The sequence below is a fragment of the Papio anubis genome, chromosome 3 (assembly GCF_008728515.1).
Source record: "Papio anubis isolate 15944 chromosome 3, Panubis1.0, whole genome shotgun sequence".
NCBI lineage: Eukaryota > Metazoa > Chordata > Mammalia > Primates > Cercopithecidae > Papio > Papio anubis.
Genome location: NC_044978.1, coordinates 173058959 through 173081945, shown reverse-complemented (window position 1 = coordinate 173081945; position 22987 = coordinate 173058959). Strand labels below are relative to the sequence as shown.

General features: G+C 39.2%; 1 protein-coding gene across 12 annotated transcripts in view; it reads right to left on the bottom strand.

Moving 5' to 3' along the window:
- The window catches only part of BOD1L1 (biorientation of chromosomes in cell division 1 like 1), a 59601-nt gene extending 37296 nt beyond the window's left edge, over nt 1-22305 (bottom strand). For 3 of the 12 annotated variants that reach the window (XR_004182845.1, XM_031664710.1, XM_021938303.2), the window contains exons 1-9: nt 18313-19382; nt 14855-14979; nt 9326-9516; nt 8209-8823; nt 7537-7686; nt 4952-5118; nt 3312-3423; nt 2545-2683; nt 1137-1209 (exon numbers count right to left, since the gene is read on the bottom strand). Coding sequence is in view for 10 of the 12 variants with exons in the window: in XM_031664710.1 (XP_031520570.1) it covers nt 1137-1209; nt 2545-2683; nt 3312-3423; nt 4952-5118; nt 7537-7686; nt 8209-8823; nt 9326-9516; nt 14855-14979; nt 18313-18348 (1608 nt within the window). In the remaining 2 variants the exon portion in view is untranslated. Of the gene's footprint in view, nt 1-1136; nt 1210-2544; nt 2684-3311; nt 3424-4951; nt 5119-7536; nt 7687-8208; nt 8824-9305; nt 9517-14854; nt 14980-18312; nt 19388-21949 lie in introns of those variants that run through there. The other 9 variants (XM_031664713.1, XM_021938305.2, XR_002521939.2 and 6 more) reach the window with 8 other exon arrangements.
- Between the last annotated feature and the right edge of the window lie 682 nt (nt 22306-22987).

The following is a 22987-nucleotide window of genomic DNA, read 5'->3' as shown; positions in this document are numbered from 1 at the left end:
GGAGGCTGAGGCAGGAGAATGGCCTGAACCTGGGAGGCGGAGCTTGCAGTGAGCCGAGATCGCGCCACTGCACTCCAGCCTGGGTGACACAGCGCGAGACTCCGTCTCAAAAAAAAAAATGTCAACACAAAGATTAATATGCTTCTACTAATAATAGGGTCCAGGTCATAACAAGACCTTATTAAATAGCTTAAAATTAAATTACTCAAAGAACTAACAGGAGTTTGTGCAACCTAACTTCACAATAAAAAACTAATTCTAAACAATGTGAATACAATCTTATGAGATAATTTTTTATAGAGAATTATCACAAAGTTAAATCTTTAAAAATATGTCATTAAACCAACACTATATATTTCTAAATACGCCTTTAATTTCTGAGTAAATAAATTTATGTGTGCTGATGATAAACAAATAATCACTAAACTATTGCTTTTTCCCTCTGGAAATAATAAGATATTTTAGCTACAGAACTATAGATAATGTGGCTTTGTAAATAATAATTTTGCAAGCAAAAGTTTGTCCCACGAAAATAATCCTGAAAGGGGGAAGAAAACATTGTACATTGCTTTTACTGTTCAAAATGATCAAACCTTGGAAACAACCTAAGCGCTAAAATATAAGGACATACTTAAATAAATTATGGTATCTACATTAAATGTAACACTACACAATCATTAAATAATTAGGAAGCCTAGAAGGTGACATGAAATGAGTAAAATGTTAAAAACAGTTTGCCAGATTACTTGTACTCTAAAAAATTATGTGGACCTGTGGATAAGGAATTAAAGGGAATAAAAAGGATAATTTGTTATAGTGGGGGGATTTTAGATTTTAATTTTAGCCCCCCTTTTTCTTTTTTTTTGTCATTACTGGCATTTTTGTTATTGCAATTATAAGAAATGGGAAAAGAGAAGAAAAATAGCTATTACCTAGATAAAAGACAAATATATAAATCAACTCAACAAAATGGGCAATTTGGGACATAACAAAATGGGGTTTCAAAAATGCTGAATGTAAGTGACTTTTTATTTAACTTGAAAAAAGTCAAATGACATGCTGAGTTTTATTCCAAAGGAATAAACAGCCTATATCTAACAAAACAGCATTTGAAATGAGGTTTTATTAAGACATACCTCACTTGTTTTAAAGGTTTCTTTGGAATCTTCTTCAGATTGCTGTTTCTTTTTGGAGTTCTCTTCAACATTCCTAAGGGTGAAAGTCAAATATAAAGCATGGATCAAATGTGAAAATTTTTCAGGAAGGTTGAAAACAATAAAAAGCTTTCCTTTACTATAATTTTTATTTATCTTATTTTATTATTATTAATTTTTAAGGTGGAGTCTTGCTCTTGTTGCCCAGGCTGGAGTGCAATCACGCAATCTTGGCTCGCTGCAATCTCCGCTCCTGAGTTCAAGTAATTCTCCTGCCTCAGCCTTCCAAGTAGCTGGGATTACAGGCATGCACCACAATGCCTGGCTAATTTTGTATTTTTAGTACAGACAGAGTTTCACCATGTTGGTCAGGCTGGTCTCAAACTCCTGACCTCATGTGATCCACCCGCCCCTGCCTCCCAAAGTGCTGGGATTAAAGGCGTGAGCCACAGCGCCCAGCCGTTTACTATAATTTATACACTTAATCGATAAATGGAGACTTGTTACATTTCAATTTAAATCCTATCAATTATTGGTCAACAAAGGAGAGCACAATCCCAAATATGGCATGCACAGTTCTTGGTGCTAAAGGAAAGTGCAGCCGAAACAAAAATTCCTAATTTGTTGCTTAAAGATGAATGTTTTATGGGCTATAATTACACTTCAAAATTACTATCTTTTGAGTAAAGAGGGAAGTCTTATTTATTCAGCTCAATAAGGATGAGATGCAATAACAGTAAGAAATTTGAGAGCTTACTACTCTTCCAAGTTCTGTAAATTATCAAATCAGTTATCTTGAAGTCTGTGATAAATTTACATAAATGCAACTTGATGGAATAAACAAATTGCAGCCATGGCTCACAAGACTTCATAGCTACCCTCAAGAGTCTCTTTAGCTTTCTAATTCTTAAAAAGTTAACCATGATAATGCAGTGTTAACAAGGAATCTGGCTCAGATTCTGGGTTGGGGGAAAATCATGGAATACTGGTAAAACTAAAAGCTGGAAAGACTGGAAATAATAATTGTAAACAAGTGGTTACTGAACCCCAACAAGAGGAATACTTCTAGATAACTTCTAGAGGATCCATAAACTCTGAAACTCTAGGGATAATTGTTAGCTTATGCACGTACATTTTTCAGGGGAGAGGGTCTAAAGCTCTCATCAAATTATCAAAAAGATCTGAGACACCCAAAAAAATTAAGATACACTACTTAGAAATGTTATAGATATTAACATTTTGATGCTAAATACGAAACCCTAAGGTCCTTCATAAATATGCAGTAACATACACATCCTAAGTACAACTCTTTAGTGTCACTTCAACGCCTCTCTTCTGAAAGCACCCAGGGGAGTGTTACAAGGGAAACATGACCAGATAAAATATGTACCTTGAATCTTTTTTTCTCTTTTTGCTTAAGGCTACTTTTTTTTCTAAAACTTTCCGTTCTTTAAGGACTTCTTTAATTCTGGGGGCTTTAGGTTCCAAACTCTTTGTTGATGATTCCTCTAAGTCCACACTACTCCTGCCTAGAAAAGAAGCAATCAATAAAATGTATTTCAGAAAAGTTTTATAAACAGTGTAATATTAATTTTTCATTAAGATTTTTCTAATCATCGTTAAAGCCAAAATGGCTTTAATATTCTTAAGCTGTGCTGGAACAGACATAATATTTTGGATGAAGAAGTCTTATCTTTCCTATTTCAAATGATCACATAAGTGTATGTATGTGTGAATTCATATATTACATAGGATTAGTGCCCAGAGGGAATACAATTTTGTTCAATGCAATATTACAGGTAAATGTTTGACATTTTAGTTAACATAAGCATAGATTAATTTCATTAATCACCAGCAAGGGTTGATAACTCATTGTTAACAATCTACTTTCCAGTGATAATCAAATCATTACAGAAAAATAAACCGCTAACAAACGAGTTGCGTAAGCTGGTATCTGATAAAATGTTTAATTAAGATTTAGCAATATAATAAAAAAGAAAAATGAATAAACATATGAGATTAAAACCCAAGGAAATCTTCCACATTTGAGAATAGATCCTTTTATTTTATATCCATGTCTCATCAGTAACATAAGAGTACCTGGAAAATAATGAAATATATAAGATAGTTTAAAATATTAAAAGTTAACATGTATACCTTGACTCTTGGTTTTTGAAGACTTTGTCTTTTCTGCTTTCTGTTTTCGTTTTTCTTCAAGTTTCTCTCTATTAATTTGCCTTCTTAAAAGCCTCTCTTCTTTTTCTTTGGCCTAAAACCACAAAATATCCTAACAGATTATTAGGCAAAGGCAGAAACACACTGAAAAACTGTATTTTTAAAAAATTTTAGTTTACCCTTCAGATGTTCTTACAAATTAATGGACTCTGAAAAAATGCACATACACTACATATATATACACACATTTATCTGTATGTGTATACATACATATGTGTATGTTTCAATCTGAAAGTTACCAGAATAAAATAAACAGTTATGAAAATTTGCCATTACTCTTTCAGAATGCCATTAGTTTAAAGAATGGGAAAGGTATTATTTTGGGAAAAAGTGATTAAATAAGCTGGTTGTTTCAATTAAAAAGACAGCTGTGAAAATATCTATGAACATTAAGTATATATAGGTAGGTGTTTATAACTTTCCAACTATTATAGAAAACAGTTGAAATAAAAATTCAAGTGATAGGCTAGTTCTACAACATATATGACTTGATGGTTATACGCTTGGGACCCAAGGGACTTGGAACTTGCAGCTGTTGTCTTTTACAGCAGGAAGAATTCACAATCATTGTGCTACTCCCACTACTCTTTTCTGGCCCGGAGTGCCAAAAATCCTAAGCAGGTGCATAACTTCTAACCAAGTAACCTTTTCAAGAGATAAGCCTGAAGGCAAAGCTGATCACCACTAGCATTTTGGGGCAGTTTCTTCAAATCATTTTCCTATGTAACAATATTTCCTGATTCTGAACTTTTCACATTTTACAACTTTTCATACTTTAATGTTTCTAAAATTGTAAGCTATCTTAAAACTAACATACATATATAACAATAAGGTAGTAATTTTCTTTAAAAAGCAGTTATTAATTCAGTGGTACATTTTATAATTAGAAATATTTTCGAATCCAAGAAATAGGTGAATAGCATTTCCATCTCAATAGCATGTTAACAGCTGCATACCATATCCTTGCAGGATTGGATCTACACTTGGTTTAAACATTTCCGTACTGTGAAGCATTTAGGTTGTTGCCAGTTTCACTACTATAGGTTGAGCAACCATCATCTGAAAATGTGAACTCTTTAGCACTGACATGCTGTCGCAAGTTGAAAATTCCACACCTGACTTCATGTGACAGGTGGCAGTCAAACTGTAGTCAAAACTTTGTTTCATGCACCAAATTATGAAAAACATTGTATAGAATAATTGGCAGGCTATGTGCATAGGTATATAAGACACACAAATGAATTTTATGTTTAGACTTGGGTTCCATCTCTAAGATTTCTCACTATGTATATGCAAATATTCCAAATTGTGAAAAATTCCAAAATTTGCAACACCTCTGGTCCCACCCATTTCGGATAAGGGATATTCGCTTGTATTAGTAATGATGACACAAACATCTCTGTCACATGTTTACATCTACTCTACCTAGTTAAATGACAAGGTTCCTACAGGCAAATCCTGTATGTCTCTGCTTCATATGCACACCAGTACCTTGCAGATAGACTATTTAAGTTTGTTAACTTGATGTAGTAGGTTAAAATAACAGAACAAAGTGGACTTACAATGGACTGTCGTCGTTGTTCTACAGTAAGCTCATCATCAGAATCACTATAGTACTTTGAGTAAAGATACGGTTTGTGGACATACGCATGCCGTACACTTTTTGTTTTTCCTTCACTAGAATCACTAGTTTGAGTTTTTGTTTTATTCTGTTTGTTCTTCTCTTCATCTGTAAGAAAGTTAATAGAAAGAGGAGTATGTCTGTGAATTAGCATAAAATCAACATTATGCTGTACAAGCAGCAAAGGCAAGATCAATTGGAGGTCCAAAAGGGGAAATATTAGGATGTGAAAATTTCAGAAATTGACTTTTAAAGGCTATAATTCATATTTTTATTTCTTATCAGCTTCTCACACATAAATAAGACAAAGAAAAATTAGACATTATAGTTATTTATGCTGTTAAAAGGAAAATTTCAGACAAATTAAATTTAACAGAGTTTTTTGGAGCAAAGAATGATTCATGAATCAGGCGTCAGAACGAGGAGAGGTTCTGAGAGCTCTGCTTCGGCAACACAAGCAGTGGGCTTTTACAGGCTGAACACAAAAGCAGACGAAATACATGACTGGATTGGCTACAGCTAGGTATGTGCCTTATGTGACTATGATCTGGTGGAAAGTCCCTAGTTAGAAGTTAATTGGAGGTTTCTGATCGAGCTACGTTTAATCTCTGTTTTACTATTTAGACTGAGCTTCAGTTTGCCTTTAGTAGGAACCCAAGGCACTGGAGCTATCTCAGCCTAAAAGCCTCCATCTGTGCCTCAGTGTTCTCTGGACAAACAATTCTTATTTTTCACTGGACTTGATATTTATGCTTTACCATTGTTAAGTTCAACAAATCCACTGGAAGCTGTACTTTAAAGTAAACTTGAGATTTTAATGACCACCTCTGAATTTCTCATTTAGGGAAGAGGCGGGAATCAATAACTGGATTGAATCAATAACTGGATCAATAACTGGAAGGTAATCTGTTTTGCTTTGACACAGGAAGAAGAAAAAAAGGTAAACAAGGTTTTCATTTCCTACTATGTACTCTTAAAATAGCCATCTTCTTACTTTTAAAATTCCATACATATAAAATCTAGTCTTACCAGGAAAAAACTTAAGAAGACCCAAAAAGGCATCAAGAATTAACTTTAGTTAGGGTAGAGAAAGTGGAGTGTTCACAGGATAGGGAGCACTCTTCCTACAGAGGTAACACAGAGCTGACCTCATGAGGACACATATGACAATTAGGAAGTGCTGCTGCTGCTTTTTTTAGTTTGTGAAATTGAAGAAAAAAAAATGGGAGGGACTGACACATTCATCTATGGTGTTACAAGCTTATACTTTTTCTCCTCTATGATTTTCTCTCTAGGTAGCCTATCTGAAAGCTAGCAACAAATTTATAAGATGTTCTCTACAGGCAATTGCAAATAAAACTCAGTATTTTTATTACTCCTAAACAGAATTTAATCAGGTGGTAAGAGCAGCATAAGATATCGGTAAGAAGCACAGACTCAGGTTTGAAATCTGCACTAGTGCTCACTAGCTACATGACTGGACAAGACATGGTCTCTCTGACTTTGTCTCCTTGCCTATACCTACTTCCTGGGGTTGTTCTGAGGACTACAGGAGTTATTACACGAACGTCCTTAGCACAGTGCCTGGAAGATAGTAAGTGCTCAGGAGGGGTTTTCTGAAAAACAAACTATTACAAAGAATTCAGCCTTGCCCAGAGAGGTCTGGCCTTTACCATTAGTTTCTGGGAGGTAATCTCTAAGCCTCTGGAATGCTAGGCCTGACTGGAGTGTTTCAGAGTGCCAAAGGCTCTTGAGCCAAGCTAAACAGTCTAACAATGTGATTTAGGGTTGGAGTGGTGGGTCATGGAGTATGAGTTTGACCTCTAGAGGGGTTAGAGACTCAGATCAGCCATGTGGGCAGCCAACTCTGACTACATGCTAGAGTCTTGGTGACAACTTTGGATCCCAAGGCTCTGGTGAACTTCCCTGATTGGCAATATTCTGCATATGTCGTCAGACATCAATGCAGAGGAAGTAATTCAAGGGGGAACAATTGGAAGTTTGAAACTTTCCTGGACTCTGCCCTATGTGCCTCTTCCCTTGGCTGATTTTAATCTGAGTACCTTAACTGTAAACAACCATAGCTGTGAGTATACCACCTTTCAGTAAGTTCTATGAGCCCTTTTAGCAAATTATCAAATCTAAAGGTGGTCTTGGGGAACCCTGAACTTGCATTGCAACTGGTGCCATTAATTGAGGGCAGTGTTGTGGACTATGCTGCCCCCAAATGTGACACACACAAATAAAAAGCATCTTCATATATTTATCTCCTCTACATTTTAAGTTAATAATCATACTAGGGGATAGAGTTAAAGAATGAAGAACCAAAGGTTGTTGAGATTTAGTAACTTACCAAGCTTGCCCAGACAGACAACTTTGGAGCTGGGACTCAGAAACAAATCTTCCAACTACAAAATCCCATGCTCTTGCTATTATACCACACAGTTTTTCAGGATATAGCCGTTAGAATATACAAATAATGCTTGACAGGATGCTTCAGAGGCATTATTATGTAAAATGCTTTACCATCTGACGTAATCTCTCCTTCTTCCATGCTATCAGACATTACAACTTCCTCTTCAGTATCTTCTTCAAAAGATGAAAGGTCACTGGTATGAACAGAGCTAACTGTGATGTCTGTAAGTCCATCCACATCAGAATCTATCAAAGATAAATCTTCAAGAGGAAAATAAAACAGAAAAAAAAATCATCTCGTTATAAGAACATATTCAGAGCTCAATTACTAAATTACATTTAAAATTTTCTGCTTTAAATACGTGTCAAACTATCAAACAAGGCAGAGCGGTTTACAGAAAATACAAAGGCAAAGTAGACTTCTGTGAAAATAACTGAACTATTAATTTACAATGTATGATATAATAAAAAAATGAATTTTAAGTAACTGAAGTATTTACTACCTAATAAAGATTAGGATATCCAACTATGAATTAAGTTGCTTAAAATAATGTATGTGAATAAATTATAAGACAAATTATAAATTCATAATTTCTGTTAATTTACTCTGTGAACAGATATATTAGTATACAAAAATACAAATATTTGTTTTTTTCTTAAGCAAAGGGGATTTAAGTTTCCAAAAGTATTAAACTTATTAAAATATGAAGGCAAATTTGATACTTCCCTGATCCCAAAATACTGTTCTTTAAACTTTGTAGATGTTTGTAAGTTTTTATATACCTTCTTTTGTCCCTTCAACAGTTTTAGCTTTATTACTGTTCTTGTCTGAAGGAAGTTTTAAACTCTCTACTTCCTTTTCTTTTGCTTGTTTTTCATCTTTAACTTTCTGTGTATCTTCACTCTTTTTTGAGTGATCAAATTTCTTTTCAGTCTTTTCCTTCTTTTCTTTCTTTCTTTCTCCTTTCTCATTGCTGTCTGGCTTCTTTTCACCTTTGTCTGTTGATTTATTTTTTTGCTCACTGCTTTCCTGTTGAACATCCTTATTTAGCAGAATTAAATTATTATGCTCTTTTGTGTAATTTTTAATTTCTTCAACTGGACAGGGAAGGTCGCTAAATTCTTCAGACTTTGGGGCTGCTTCCAGTCCTTCACCTCCAGAGTCAGCTGTAGATTTTTCTTTATCAGCCATGTCCTCTGAAGTTCTTTCTTTGTCAGTACCAGTATCAGTGGTTGGCTGAGATGGAAGTTTTTTTGATGCCCTCTCACTGGTCTTGGCATTTGATGTTTCTGTTGAAGCCCTAGCAGCACTGGCTTCTTGGTTAAGAGAAGTGATGGTTTCCAGTATCGACATGGCATCATTGGCTACATTAGCACTGGGCCCAGGAGCAGGAACACCTTAAAGAAAAAGAGAAGTTTTAGAATACATTTAATCAGAAGGAAGATACCTCTGCTAAATCAATACCACATACCACTGTCATCTTTATACGATGCATAGGCTGTGCAGACCATCTGTATATTCTTTCAGACTTCCAGGTACCAGTACTAGTATATACCATATTCTGAATTATCTCTCTCTCTAATATATTATCTTAGGAAGAGCACCATGCAAATCTGAGGAATTGTCTACCTCCTAGAAAAAGACTATATTCTCTAATTATTTTAGTTATTCCTTCTATTATCATACTCACACACCCCATTAATAATATGCTTATTATTTTTATTAATCTAAAAAATGAAATGTTATGACAATTGAGGAACTTAGGAGATATTTAAAGTAAGTACAATTTCACTGGAATAGCCAAATTAAAAAAATGTGTTAAAGAGCCAAGTCTCCCTAACTTGATATTCAGTTCAAGAAGAAAAACAACGGAACTGACCAAGAGTAAAAGCAAAGCACCTTGTGTAATAAGGGAAGAGTCTGGTTTCTCATCATCGGGAGCTGTGTTGCCACTTGCTTCCTCTTTGTGATTCAGCGTGGCCAAAAACTCATGCACAGCTTTCTCCACCTGAGGTCTGAATGTGTGGTTGATCTTTGGATCCACAACCTGAGAAATAATTCGGTCAATACCAGACTCCAACATTCCTGATCTGAAACACAAGATAAATTATGGAAACGTGAAAAAATAATATATTATTTGCATTAATTACTTTAAAATAACACTCTATCTATCTATCTATCTATCCATCTATCTATCTATCTATCATCTATCTATCCATCCATCCATCCATCCATCCAACTTAAATTGTCCCAATCCATTTTCTTGGATATAGATAGACAATGGAAACTAAGTTTCATGCTATACTAGCTTTAGATATACCATACTATAAAAGTCTGTAAACTTTTCTACTACTGTTTCACTAGTGCAAATACTGAAACAGACAAAACAAAACACCCTTAGAACTAGACACAGTACACTACCTAGGGTCCAGTATAGAAGTGATGCTTATCTCACCCCTGCTCTGCTCATGGCATATAGGAATAAGCTCATTAAAAAGCTGAGTTCTGGGGATAAAACAAACCTATGGTCTCCATAACTTTTTTTTTTAACAGAAAAAAATGTAAGCTTTTTATAAGCATTAGAGTCCCCAGAAAAACAACAAACAACACACACACAAAATATAATTTCATCAAATTACAAAATAAAAGAAGGGAAACTTTAGAGAAAATATTTGGAGAAACAAGACTTCTGGCTTTCTATTATCTTCCTGCTATAAAAACTGGATGATTCATTCATTCAACAATTATAAGTGTCTTCTATATAACAGGTACTATGCTGGCCACTGACAGCTACAAACTGACCTGGTCCCTGTTCTGGATGGGGATGTATACACAATTAAGACATGAGATGACAGGCACTAGTACACATCATGTACTATAGGAAAAGAGAGGAATAAGAAATTATTTGCTTATTAGAGGAATAAGAAATTATTAGATATGTCCAAGATAATTTAGGAGTGCTTCAAAAAGGAGAAGACATTTGAACCAAGTCTTGATTTCTACAGAAGAGAAGGGGAAGAAAGGTACATGGAATTAAAGAAATATCATATACAAGAGACAAAAGAGAGATAAGGACAACTAGCTATGAAATGTGCTTCTGCACAAAGGCATCTCAGTAAAATAAGAGAACATGAATTTATTTTAAGAAACACACTTAAATATTATCTTCCTAAAAAAGAAGTGGACAAGTCAAGGTACCCGGGATAGGGCTGGAAGATCAAAGTGCTAGTCATTTCTAGCTTCTAAGCCTCAATTTCTCTCTATGGAATGGATGAGGAGCCATCTTTCCTTACACTTTACAAATGCTATTTTTGAGTGCAGTTCCATCTGGAGTGCAGGATGGATTAGTTTTTCATTTCTGGAGGCACCTTGTCGCCTTGTGAAACTATAATTCTACTTATGTGGGCCATAGAGAAAAATTGAGCTAATTCGGCACAAAGTAGGTTATCTGCTTTTTAAAGTTCTAAGATTAAAAAAAAATGCAAATCTTGCAAACATTGTTACATCTTAGAGGTGTATTTAAAATGTAGTAGGTAGAAAAGAAATAAGAAAAAGTAATCTTAAAAAAGGTTTTAGGGTACAAGTAAAAAGGTACAAAAAGGGCCGGGCATGGTGGCTCATGCCTGTAATCCCAGCACTCTGGGAGGCCAAGGTGGGCAGATCACAAGGTCAGGAGATCCAGACCCATTCTGGCCAACATGGTGAAACCCCATCTCTACTAAAAATACAAAAATTAGCTGGCTGTGCCTGCAATCCCAGCTACTTGGGAGGCTGAGGCAGGAGAATCGCTGGAACCCAGAAGGCAGAGATTGCAGTGAGTCGAGATGGCACCACTGCACTCCACCCTGGCAACAGAGCGAGACTCTGTCTCAAAAAGAAAAAGAAAAAGAAAAAAAAGTACAAAAAAAAAAAAATTAAAACAATCCACTCCCAAATTTTTGCTTCAGTCTCTTTCTGTCTGCCTATGTTCTAGCCTCTTGTCCTGCAAACAAACAAAACACTTCTACTTTAGTCCTTTCTCACACAGAGGTCAGCTCTGGTATCTTATAGAAAAATGGAGTCCAGTACTAATGATCATACTGCACGTAGCGGCCATAACTGCCTCACCCAAGTGGGGAGAAGCTACAGCCCTCGGTCAAGGGCAAAGTCAAAATGCCAACAGCTGGCAGTTTTCTGGTTAAAGTCACTTCCTTGTCTTCTTTTCAAATTATGTTTAGCTAAGATCATTATTCAGTTATCTAGGATTTTCCGATTCTGTTGTACAAATAAAAGCTTAAGTAGAATAAAATTTTCCCTCCTACTGAGTCAGCAGATCAGCTATTAAGTTGAACCATCTGAAATTGCTGATATTTGACCATTTTTGTCTTACAAAAATGGCAAGTGCAGATAGCTCAACCTAATGGAGTCAAGTGAGTATGTCTCAAAGCATACGTACGAAAAACTGTTTGAAATTATATTTATTTACAGGGGCTAGTCCACCCCTATACCTTCAGAGTGAACACAACTAAATAACATTTTTAAGGAAGCTTTAAAATGTTATTATCAGTATCATAAAATGTTACTAATGGATATTAAATGAAAATAGTTCATTTAAAAAAATAAATACAGCTAGAAGAAAATTTACAAATGTCCCAGGAAAAGCAATGCCTAAATTATCCAAGAGAAGGCAGCTGTCTTCCCTCTTTCAAAATGGCTCCAGAAAAAGAGATTCCTCATTACTCATAGGCAAATTGCTCCAGCATTTAATCACTGACACAGCCACAAGAACTCCTTACCTCGCACCAAACATGATTTTGTGATCACAATGTCTTACTGGTACAGCAGTAATTTTAAGTGCTTAATGTCAGGCCTCGGAGCCCAAGCCAAGCCATTGTATCCCCTGTGACTTGCACGTATACACTCATATGGCCTGAAGTAACTGAAGAATCACAAAAGAAGTGCAAATGCCCTGCCCCGCCTTAACTGATGACATTCCACCACAAAAGAAGTGAAAATGGCCAGTCTTTGCCTTAAGCGATGACATTACCTTGTGAAAGTCCTTTTCCTGGCTCAATCTGGCTCACAAAGCTCCCCCACTGAGCACCTTGTAACCTCCACTCCTGCCCGCCAGAGAACAACCCCCCTTTGACTGTAATTTTCCTTTGCCTACCCAAATCCTATAAAATGGCCACACCCTTATCTCCGTTCGCTGACTCCCTTTTCGGACTCAGCCCGCCTGCACCCAGGTGATTAAAAAGCTTTATTGCTCACATAAAGCCTGTTTGGTGGTCTCTTCACACGGATGCGCATGTCACTTAATTTTCACATGTGTAAAACTTAGGTCACTTAAATAAAAGAACAGAATGACTGCTCCCTTACCTTATAGATTTTGTACGCTATAAAAGTAAATGCAATTCTAAGAAGTTTGCCTTCAATCCGAGTGTCAATATATGAAAAAAAAAAATGCCAGACTCCCAAAAAATATGCTTTTAAAGCAATGCGATCATTTGTGAACAGGGAGGTGGCTATGCAAATCATTGAATGAAAGTAATCAGTAGAGCTCTGTATAAGTGTGTGTGAAGGGGTGCTCTACCCTACCTCCACTCCCTTATCCCCCAGTTCTAAGTTATTTTGGTCACTGTTCTCTTTGAAGGCCTTTGTGGAAACACAGGCAGCAGGCCTGTCACCCAACAGATCTCTTTTGTTTCTACTTTTTCTAGAAACAGCTTTGACCTTTTCCTACCAGGTATTATTATGTAGCCTTCTAATGGCATCTTTTGATCTCACCTAGACTCTTTTACAGGTTCCTCTGACATCCTTTAAAATGTAGACAAAAAAGCTATTGTGAATTTCCCTCTTCTCTTATGCACAAGGAGACACTGTCTGAGCCCCTAGGCTCCTGGTTTCTAGTATTACCTGTGGCTAAATAGGTTTGTCTTTTAGTCAGGTTGTGAATTTTGATTTGTGGGACTTCCTGTTAGTTGAAACTATCAGACTAGATAGGCTTTCCAGAGGTTCCTATGGGACAGAAGGAAATTAACAGGTGGCAGGTATAAAACAGATTGGTTGAACTGTTTAAAAGCTACACTTCATTCTCAAAGATGTACTTGAACATAAATACTTGTCAAGTCAGGGAGACTGGATGCTCTCTAAATAACTTAGTCACCCTTTTTCTGAGGGGTACAGCAGGGGTAGAAGGCTTTCTTGTCTTTGCAAATATTTACATTCAAGAACAAGTAGTGGCCAGGCGAGGTGGCCCATGCCTGGAATCCCAGCACTTTTAGAAGCCAAGGAGAGAAGATCCCTTGAGCCTGAGTTGGAGACCAGTCTGGGCAACATAATGAGACACCGTCTCTACAAAAAAATACAACGAGAAGCTGGGCATGGTGGCAGGTGCTCAGGATGATGACGTTGAGAGGTCTGCTTGAGCCCAGGAGACTGAGGCAGAAATAAGCTATCATCACGCCACCGCATTCCAGCCTGGGGAACAGAATGAGACCCTTTTTTGTTTTGTTTCGTTTAAAAAAAAAAAAAAAGGGCCAGGCGCGGTGGCTCAAGCCTGTAATCCCAGGACTTTGGGAGGCCGAGACGGGTGGATCACGAGGTCAGAAGATCGAGACCATCCTGGCGAACATGGTGAAACCCCGTCTCTACTAAAAAATACAAAAAACTAGCCGGGCGAGATGGCGGGCGCCTGTAGTCCCAGTTACTTGGGAGGCTGAGGCAGGAGAATGGCGTAAACCCGGGAGGCGGAGCTTGCAGTGAGCTGAGATCCGGCCACTGCACTCCAGCCCGGGCGACAGAGCGAGACTCCGTCTCACAAAAAAAAAAGTAGAAGACTGTAAATCTAGTTTTCTAAGGATGCTCCAAATATTCCAGTTCTTCTAATTCTCATTACCTTATGTTCACTCAAAATGGCTCTGACAGGTCCAACACTTTGAGGGGAGGTGGGGAGCTATATCATCCATAAGTAGCAGTTAAAAGTCATAGTCAAATGCAAAAGATGGGGGCACTGTATTAAAAGAAGACATGGCCTCAAATCAAGAGAAAATATTTTAATTTCAGTAATCTTTAATGTCTTTATTTGTAAAATAAGAATAATAAAGCCTGCTTGCTCTCTTAGGGTCAAGAAAATAGTTGTGAAGGCAACTGTGTATATCATCTGTTAATATTACATCTAGATTTTTTAGAAAGTCATATTGTTATTTCCTTCTTTCAAATATTTCCAAAGGTCTACAGGAACAATCAGACTGTTAAAATGTATAAGAAAATGTGAAGTGATTAGACCCAAATCCAAAATGTGCTACATCACAGGAAATAGCCACACCAAATCAAGTAAAATTGTCAACATCATTAGGTGAACAAACTTGTATGTAATTTCTCCGCTTTCAGGCAAAGTAGGTTAGGACATTTTAAAACCTGCCCAGAACTCTTATTTCTGACACTTACTTGAGGACTTGTTGTCTAATGTTGTTTCTTAGCTGGTTCTTATTGAGATGGGGACTCCATGTGTGAGTTGCCAAGTGATTTGCAACAAAGTTGTCAACACGCTGTCTCAGATTCTGATAGGCAGGCTAGAGAGAAAAAAACGAAGGTTAAATCTTCAGTGTTATACAGTATCAATATTCACCTCTCAGAAAATTATTTTTACCATGGGATAACAAAGTTTCACAGTTTCTGACAATTCTGCTTCAAGATAACTTACACTCATTCATATACTACTGATTTTGTGTAAGACAAGGTGTTTGGAGATATGAGGAATACAAAGAAGAAGGATACACCTCTTATTTATAGACAGAGGACTGGAAAATAAGACACAAACAAGTGTTATTATTAGATGATTTGGAGTAAAAAAAGGAGAAGATCTGAGGAAGCATGCCTTCATTAAAAATGTGCCATTTGAGCTGGAAAAATCAATTGCACAAGGTAGCTGGGAATGGGAATGGCTGGCTTTGCTCATACAGTCAATGTAAACAAAGAGCAAGTGGATGAGAGAACTGGAGGCCAGGAGCATTTAGTGAGCCCCCAAATCGGTGGTCCAATTTGGCTACAGAAGAGAATACAAAAAGCAGAGAAATGAGGTTAAGACAGAGAGGTTGGGGCCAGGTGCTAAAAGGCTTTGGGTACTTGTACAAGAAGTTTGGAATTATGGGGTAGAGAATGGGAGCCCACTGCACATATGGGCAGAGTGATAAAACAGCTAAGCTTTTTGATGGTTAATCATCCTACAGCGCAAGAGTAAACAGACACAAAATACTTTTAGGAAAGCATGCAATAACTACAGTGAGGACAGTCTGTACTGGGGTGGCAGAAACCAGCTAATGGCGTAGACCCAAGAGAAATTACTGAGGGGCAACTACTTGAACTAGGCATTAAATGTGAGGTAAGGCAATGGTTCTCTACCAAGAAGGATTTCAGTCCCATCCCCCAAGGGACACTTGGCAACGTCTGGAGACATTTTAGGTTGTTACAACTGATGAGAGTGCTATCGGCATCTAGTGGGTCAAGGGTAAGGATGCTACTGAATCTCCTACAATGCACAGGACAATCCCCTGACAGGAAAAGAACTATCCAGTCCCAAATGTCAACAGTGCTGAGTCCGAGAAGAACCCTTGATGTGCTCCCTGAGGCGAGCATGGAGGGGAACACATATTATATCATCTCTACTTGAAGGGGCACTGCCTGGAAGGAATACGTGACCACACACTCAGGACTGCACTCCATTTCTAGAGGCTGTCCCCCACCACTGATGTTCTTTCTACCTTTCTTCTGTATAGCTTTCAATGGGGATGAGTTTGAGTGTTCCTGACTGATACTAAGCAAGCACTGTACAGCCTCACCTTCTGCCATTTGCCTCCTTTTAGCTTCAAAGTTTATACTCCAGTGATAAACTCTCATCTCTGCACCTACCATCCTGCAACTACCATTCCCTCTGGTTGTCCATCTGACAAATTTCTCACCTTCCAGAGCTCACCCTAATCTGTGAAATCATCTTGACACTTATGGGCTCTTCATCCACGCTCCTACTGTTTTCTATACATTTTACCATTCGAGCAATTCTTGTACTACATTGTATTTTCGGGAGCAAGGCATATTTATCCTCCATTGAAGTGTAAGCCTCCTCCTCTACCTCTCTTACTCTTTGTTTTCATGTAGCGTATCACACTGCTTGGCAAATGAGCAATTAAAATACAGTCCATTAGCTGAATGGGTAACCATCTCTAACACAGAATGATAAAGATTTTATCCCTCTGATGCCCTTACATCAGTTCCAATTTTCAGGCCTTTGCTGATACTTATTTTCTATCCTACAAGGTAGTTTCATGATCATTTCCCACCTGCCTGTCCATTTATCCAAAATCAATATGAACTAAAATTAATTTTTTTTTTTTTGGCAGAATCTTGCTCAGTTGCCCATGCTGGAGTGCAGTGGTGTGATCTCGGCTCACTGGAACCTCCACCTTCCGGCTTGAGTGATTCTAGTGCCTCAGGCTCCCGATTAGCTGGGACTACAGGCATGTGCCACCGCACCTGGCTAATTTTTGTATTTTTAGTAGAGACAACGTCTTGCTATATTGGCCATGTTGGCCTCAAACTCCTAACCTGAAGTGATCCATCTGCCTTGACCTCCCAAAGTGCTGGGATTACAGATGTCAGCCACCATACCCAGCCCTAAAACTAATTCTTAACTAATTCTTTCTCCCCAATGATTCTAAAGCCTAATTCTTCTTTCCAGTATTCTCAAATCTAACACATATTCATTAGGCTTTAACATCACAATGCATTTGGCATTCTAGTCTAGTCTTCCCGTAACAAGTTCAAATTTGAACTACTCAACATGTAATTTTCCTTGTTTTCAAGTTCTCCTTTAAGTAAAAAGTTGAGTGACTAGAGAAATATTAAGTATTCATTGAGAAGTATTCTCCTACGAACATATATGTACCCACATGTACATATACACACACACACACACACACACACACACACACAATTACAAATATTTATACCCTTTCTTCCTTTTCCAGTGCTTTGGTGAAAAGCCTTGGAGTTATCCTTGAGTCCCCCCTTTGTCTTCTACTTCACTTGCAAACCATTAGCAAATTCTCTCAACATTAGCATGAAAATACTCCCAGAATCTGACCACTTCCCACTAACTATACTGACCCCATTCTGTTCCAAGGCATTCTCATCTCCTATCTGAATTATAATAACTGCTCTCATGCTTCTATCCTTACCTACAGCAAAGTAAGTCTAAAAATAGGGTAACCATGTAATTCACTGACCCATTCAAATCACAACTTAGCATGAAAGGGGAAGCCATTACACATGGCCAACCCATCTGAAATGGAAGTCAGATCATGTCCTTCTTTTGCTCAAAACCTGCTAATGGGTTCTGAGCTCGAGTAAAAGCCAAACTCTTCTGATGGCTCCCAAGACCTGCCAGATCTGTGAAGGCATACCTACCTCACCTCTTGTCACTTTCCCCTTAGCGGGTCTCAGGTCTTCTATACTTGCTATGCTTTCTTCTTGGAATGCTAAAGCCCCAGACAGCTGCATTGCCCCTTCAATTCCTTCACAGATGGCTCAGGTATCATCGCATTGAAACCTACCCTGAACAGCTTACTCAAAATAAAACAGTAAGCCCATCTATCCTCATCTTGCTTTTTTCCATAGATCTATCATACATTATTTGTTGTCTATTTTGTTTTCCACTAGGATGTAAGCTCCATAACAGAGGGATGTTTGGTTCACTGCTGTATCCCTGGCACCTAAAAAAATGACTGGTACATAAGAGTTGTTGAATGAATGTTTGTTGGGTGAATAAATTGACCAGGGGCCATTTATAACTAAGAAAATGTTCAAAAAAATCAGACTTTGTTACTTGAAAAAAGAGGTGTCATATTTACCTGGTTGGTGAACTCCCTGAAGGGCCTCTTGATCATCCCTCCTCACACTCTCCAGATGCTAATCAGTGCAAAGGAGACAGAATGGCTTTGTAACCACTAAGCTTGCTCCAGAGATCTGGAAACTGGTAGTCTATAGTGGAGTTGTCTTCGTAGTAGTTGGAGCTTAGGGTTGCCCGTGGTACCATTTCTTTGGGTGGGAAGGGTTGATTTGGTCTGCTACAGTCAGATCTCTCTCCTGGTTAAGGACTATCAATGACCCTGGACAGTTAGGAGGGGGGTTCTATGGTCTTCCAGTGTAGCAGCAGACTTTGGTACTTCTCATCCTGGTTTAAACACTAAACTGGACGACAGTTTTGCTCTTAGATAGCACCTGGCAGGTAACAAATGTCTTGATTCTTAAATATGTATGTGACTGACATAATCCACTATAACTCTATATGCTACAAGTTAAGACTTTTTGACAGAAAGCAGGTCAGTCTTTGAGGTTCAAGTGGCAGATGAAACTCAAGGATTCCATTAAAGTGATGGTTCTTTGCATGAATAGGGAATCTTCTACTTTGGCCCACTCATCACATTGATATGAATGTTATGTTCTGATGAAAAAAACTTTGGCTTTTTGGGAAGCAGGGGGGGAATAACTTTTTTTTTCCAAATAAGAAAATGAAGTATAAAATGGTATTCAACGAGAACAAATCTTTTAAATCAAATTAAAATCTACTAATTGCTAATTAAGGGAGTGGAAGAGAAGGAGAGAGTCATGGGGGGAAGGAAGCACCAGAACCTAACCTGTAACATAACCAGGAGCAGGTACAGATGTTGGGGGCAAGCGGGGGGAGAGAGAGATTTTGTGGGAAAGTTTAAGCTAGCGTCTGAGCGACAACTTCAACCATAACGAGTGTTCTTTTTTGTCTAGGAGGGTGTCATTTCAGTTCTAATTTCTCAAAGCAACATAAATATTAGAAATTTTCATAATTATTAAATAGTATTTGTAATTGTATTGAAAAATTATTGTTGCTTTTTAAAAAATTGCTTTTTTTAGACCAAGTCTTGCTCTGTCTCCCAGGCTGGAGTGCAGTGGCGCAATCTTGGCTCACTGCAACCTCTGTCTCCCGGCTTCAAGCAATTCTCCTGCCTCAGCCTCCCGAGTAGCTGGGATTATAGGTGCCCGCCACCACACATGGCTAATTTTTTTTTTGTATTTTTAGTAGAGATGGGGTTTCACCATTTTGGTCAGGCTGGCCTTGAACTCCTGACCTCAAATGATCTGCCCGCCTCAGCCTCCCAAAGTGTTGGGATTACAGGCGTTAGCCACCGCTTTTTAAAGTTCCTACATCTGTGGCTGAATATGTCTTATTACTAGAAGTAGGGTTGATCATCAATTCTATTCCTATTTCTAATTGTTATAGTCATGTGCCCTGAGAAAACCTGTTCATATAAACAAGTACTGTGCCTGGGAATGGAAGAGCTTTGTTGTAACAATATCATTCATTTCTTGACCTCAAAAAAGAGGCTAAGAACATTAAAATGGGTTCTTATTCCATGGTTTCTGAGATCCCTGAAACTGTATACATTATTAGATTGATTCTCATGAAATTGTCTATAGCTGACCATTTTCAAGCAGAAAAACAGCGTTTTAATGTGTTATTTGTGCATTTTTCTCGAGAGAAGGTCCTAACTTTCATTAGATGATCAGAGCTACTGTGCTTCCCTCCTTCCCTCCAAAAACGGTTTTAATCCTTTACTTTGAAGGATCTGGCAGGGATATTATAGACACATACCAATAACATTTTGTGGGAATAGAATAAAAAAGTTGAGCCTTAGACATTGCAGCAGTACATTACAATTTTTAATTTGTATACATAATGATAACACACAGATTCATGGGTTTCCGAGTACAGCAAAGTAAAAATTCTATTTGTTGAATACGAATAACTACCTTTATTTGGTAACATTTACCTGGCCATGTCTAACCTTTTCCCACTAAATAACAAAAATAATAAAGGCAATAGGCATTATTTCTAAAAGGTAGCAGTGCATATTCCTGAAGACAAAAGTAAAAAAACCATACTTCCTAAATAGATGAACACTCCCAAGTGAATTGAATTCTCTGTGGTGCAAAACCTCCAATATTCTGAAAAAACACATTTTACATAGTGGGCCCAGTATGAGTCCTTATAGAGAAAGATGTACCAGGATATTCAAGAGAGTTTCCCCAGAAGAGATAGTGGAACTGTGTGTAGTTCACCTGAAAGATTTAGAAGAATCTGCAGATGTTGTAAACATGCATTTCTCAAAGAAACAAGGCTCCTCACAACAACTAAACATACTATGAGAAAACCCTCGGCCGGCGCGGTGGCTCACGCCTATTGGGCGAATCACGAGGTCAGGAGATGGGAGACCATCCTGGCCAACATGGTGAAACCTCGTTTCTACTGAAAATACAAAAATTAGTGGGGCGTGGTGGCGCGCGCTTGTAATCCCAGCTACTTGGGAGGCTGAGACAGGAGAGTCGCTTGAACCCGGGAGGCGGGGGTTGCAGTGAGCCGAGATCGCGCCACTGCATTCCAGTCTGGCCACAGAATGAGACTCCGTCTCAAAAAAAAAAAAAAAAGAAAAGAAAAAAGAAAAAAAAAGTAAACCCTCATTTCATCAAAACTCCTACCAATGGACCCAACCAGATTTAACAAGCAGACAAAAGCAACCCCTACAAACCAGTTAATTTTCCAACATGCTTTCTGCTTCCAGAAATCTAGACTCTACTGTGGTTTTCCCACCACCTCACTGACTGCCCTTTCCTGGTGTCTTTGGCTAATTCTTTGCCAATCCAGCTAAGTTTATTTGTTCCTGCTAATTTCTCTTTCACTCTGACATTTGGTACAAAATCCATTCCCCTTTCCAGCCTCTCGTTTTGGACAGGGAACCTCGCTGCTGACCTTTCCCTTCTCTACATTACTCTCCTGAATCTGTTCTTTCCTGTCCTTTCTCCACTTCAGTATCTGCTGTCACCTCTCCTGCATCTTTTCTCCACTGCATGACTCGGTTCTCTCTACCCTACCTTCCTGTCCCTTCTTACCTTAGAATGGTGACATGGCCTAAGTTACCTAAATCAGGTAGTCACTGCTAGAAACCATACTAAAGTCCTTTCTCAGGTTTGCCTCCTTACCTTGGCGCTCCCACCCCCACGATGTCCAGCAAAGCATATTGCACATAACTTGATTCAATTACCATTTTGTGATTTCTCCAAAGGATAAAGGTTCATGGCCCTTACCGCCCAGAAACCTTCAAGAAAGAAGGCAAACATAACTTCGATACAAAGTAAAATCATCAGATATGAGAATGAATACAAAACTAGCCACTGTTAGCGCTACTATTTCCAAACCAGTTCCTGTAAGAACAATGCCTTAGTCTTGCTCACCAGACCGGCGTAATCACTGCGCCGAAACCGTGACTGGCACGTAGTAGGTACTTAAACACTAGTCGGTAAAACGAACCAATGGACATGCTAACGAATGAACACGCTGTGCTTTACACAGCGTGTGGCACACAGCTGCAGCTCCAAAAGGAAGCCACAGCAAAAGAAGCGCGCCCTTGGGTCCTCCCCTTCCCTCGCAGACCCCCAAATCCGGCGGCTCCGAACCTTGGTGTCCACGTCGGCCAGGCAGTCTCTGCGGAACTGGTCGAAGAGCTGGCTGCCCAGGGTGGTTCACGATCATAGCCACGGGTCCCCAGCGCCCGCGCGCACCGCCCGCGCCAGAAGGAGGCCAGCCCAGGAGCCAGCAGCAGCGGCAGCCAGTGCTCTGCAGCTGCGGCAGAGGAGGCAGCAGCATATGGAAGGCAGCTGCGGCTGTGGGTTGGTGGCCATGGCGGCCTGTGCCGGGGAGGGCAAGGGCCCTGACCGGCGGGCGCACCTGGGAGGCGGCGGCTGCACTGGTCCCGCCGCCTGAGGGAAGCCAACGGGATGTTGTTACGGAACCAGAGGATCCAGAGCAACCCCGGAAGTAAAAGGGAACGGGGGGAAAGGAGGAAAAGACGGTGACAACATTGACGAAAGTCCGGCGACGGAGGCCGCGAGGAGCCAGTTTCGGCCGTCGCCGGGCGCGAGCGCCCTCGCGAGGCCGAGGTGCGCCGGAAGTTGCGGCGACAGTGGCGACGGAGACGAGAAGGCTGTGCTGGCCGCGAGTTGTGGGGTTTGGGTCACTGGCTGGGGTCTGGGGTCCCCGGAGGTTAGGGCTTCGACCCGCGCGACACCTGGGGCCCTCGGTCTGAGCGGGAGCAGTGAAGTTCTGGCCCGCTTCATCCGCGACGGCATTTTAGGCCTGCCTCTCTTGCTCCTGTTTCCCGGAGCAGTGCATAGAGATCCATAGACATGTATAATTCGAACCCTTCGTGGATCTGCTCATTCTAAACTCGCCCAACCCTCGTCGTTCTTAGCCTGTGAACCTGCACTATTCTTGTCCCAGCAGGTAGCTCCACGGTCCTTCTGTCTCTCTTCTGCTTGCACATCCCGTTTTCCCTTGGGAGTCCCTTGTTTCTGGCAGTGTGCCTGTGGATTAGACCGGATCCCTCCAGCCCCTTCTTCCTATGTGTGAAGACAAACCGACAGGCTTTTGGTTTTAGGTTTTTTGCTATTGATTACTATGATTATAGCCGGTAAAACATCCATAGCACATATTAG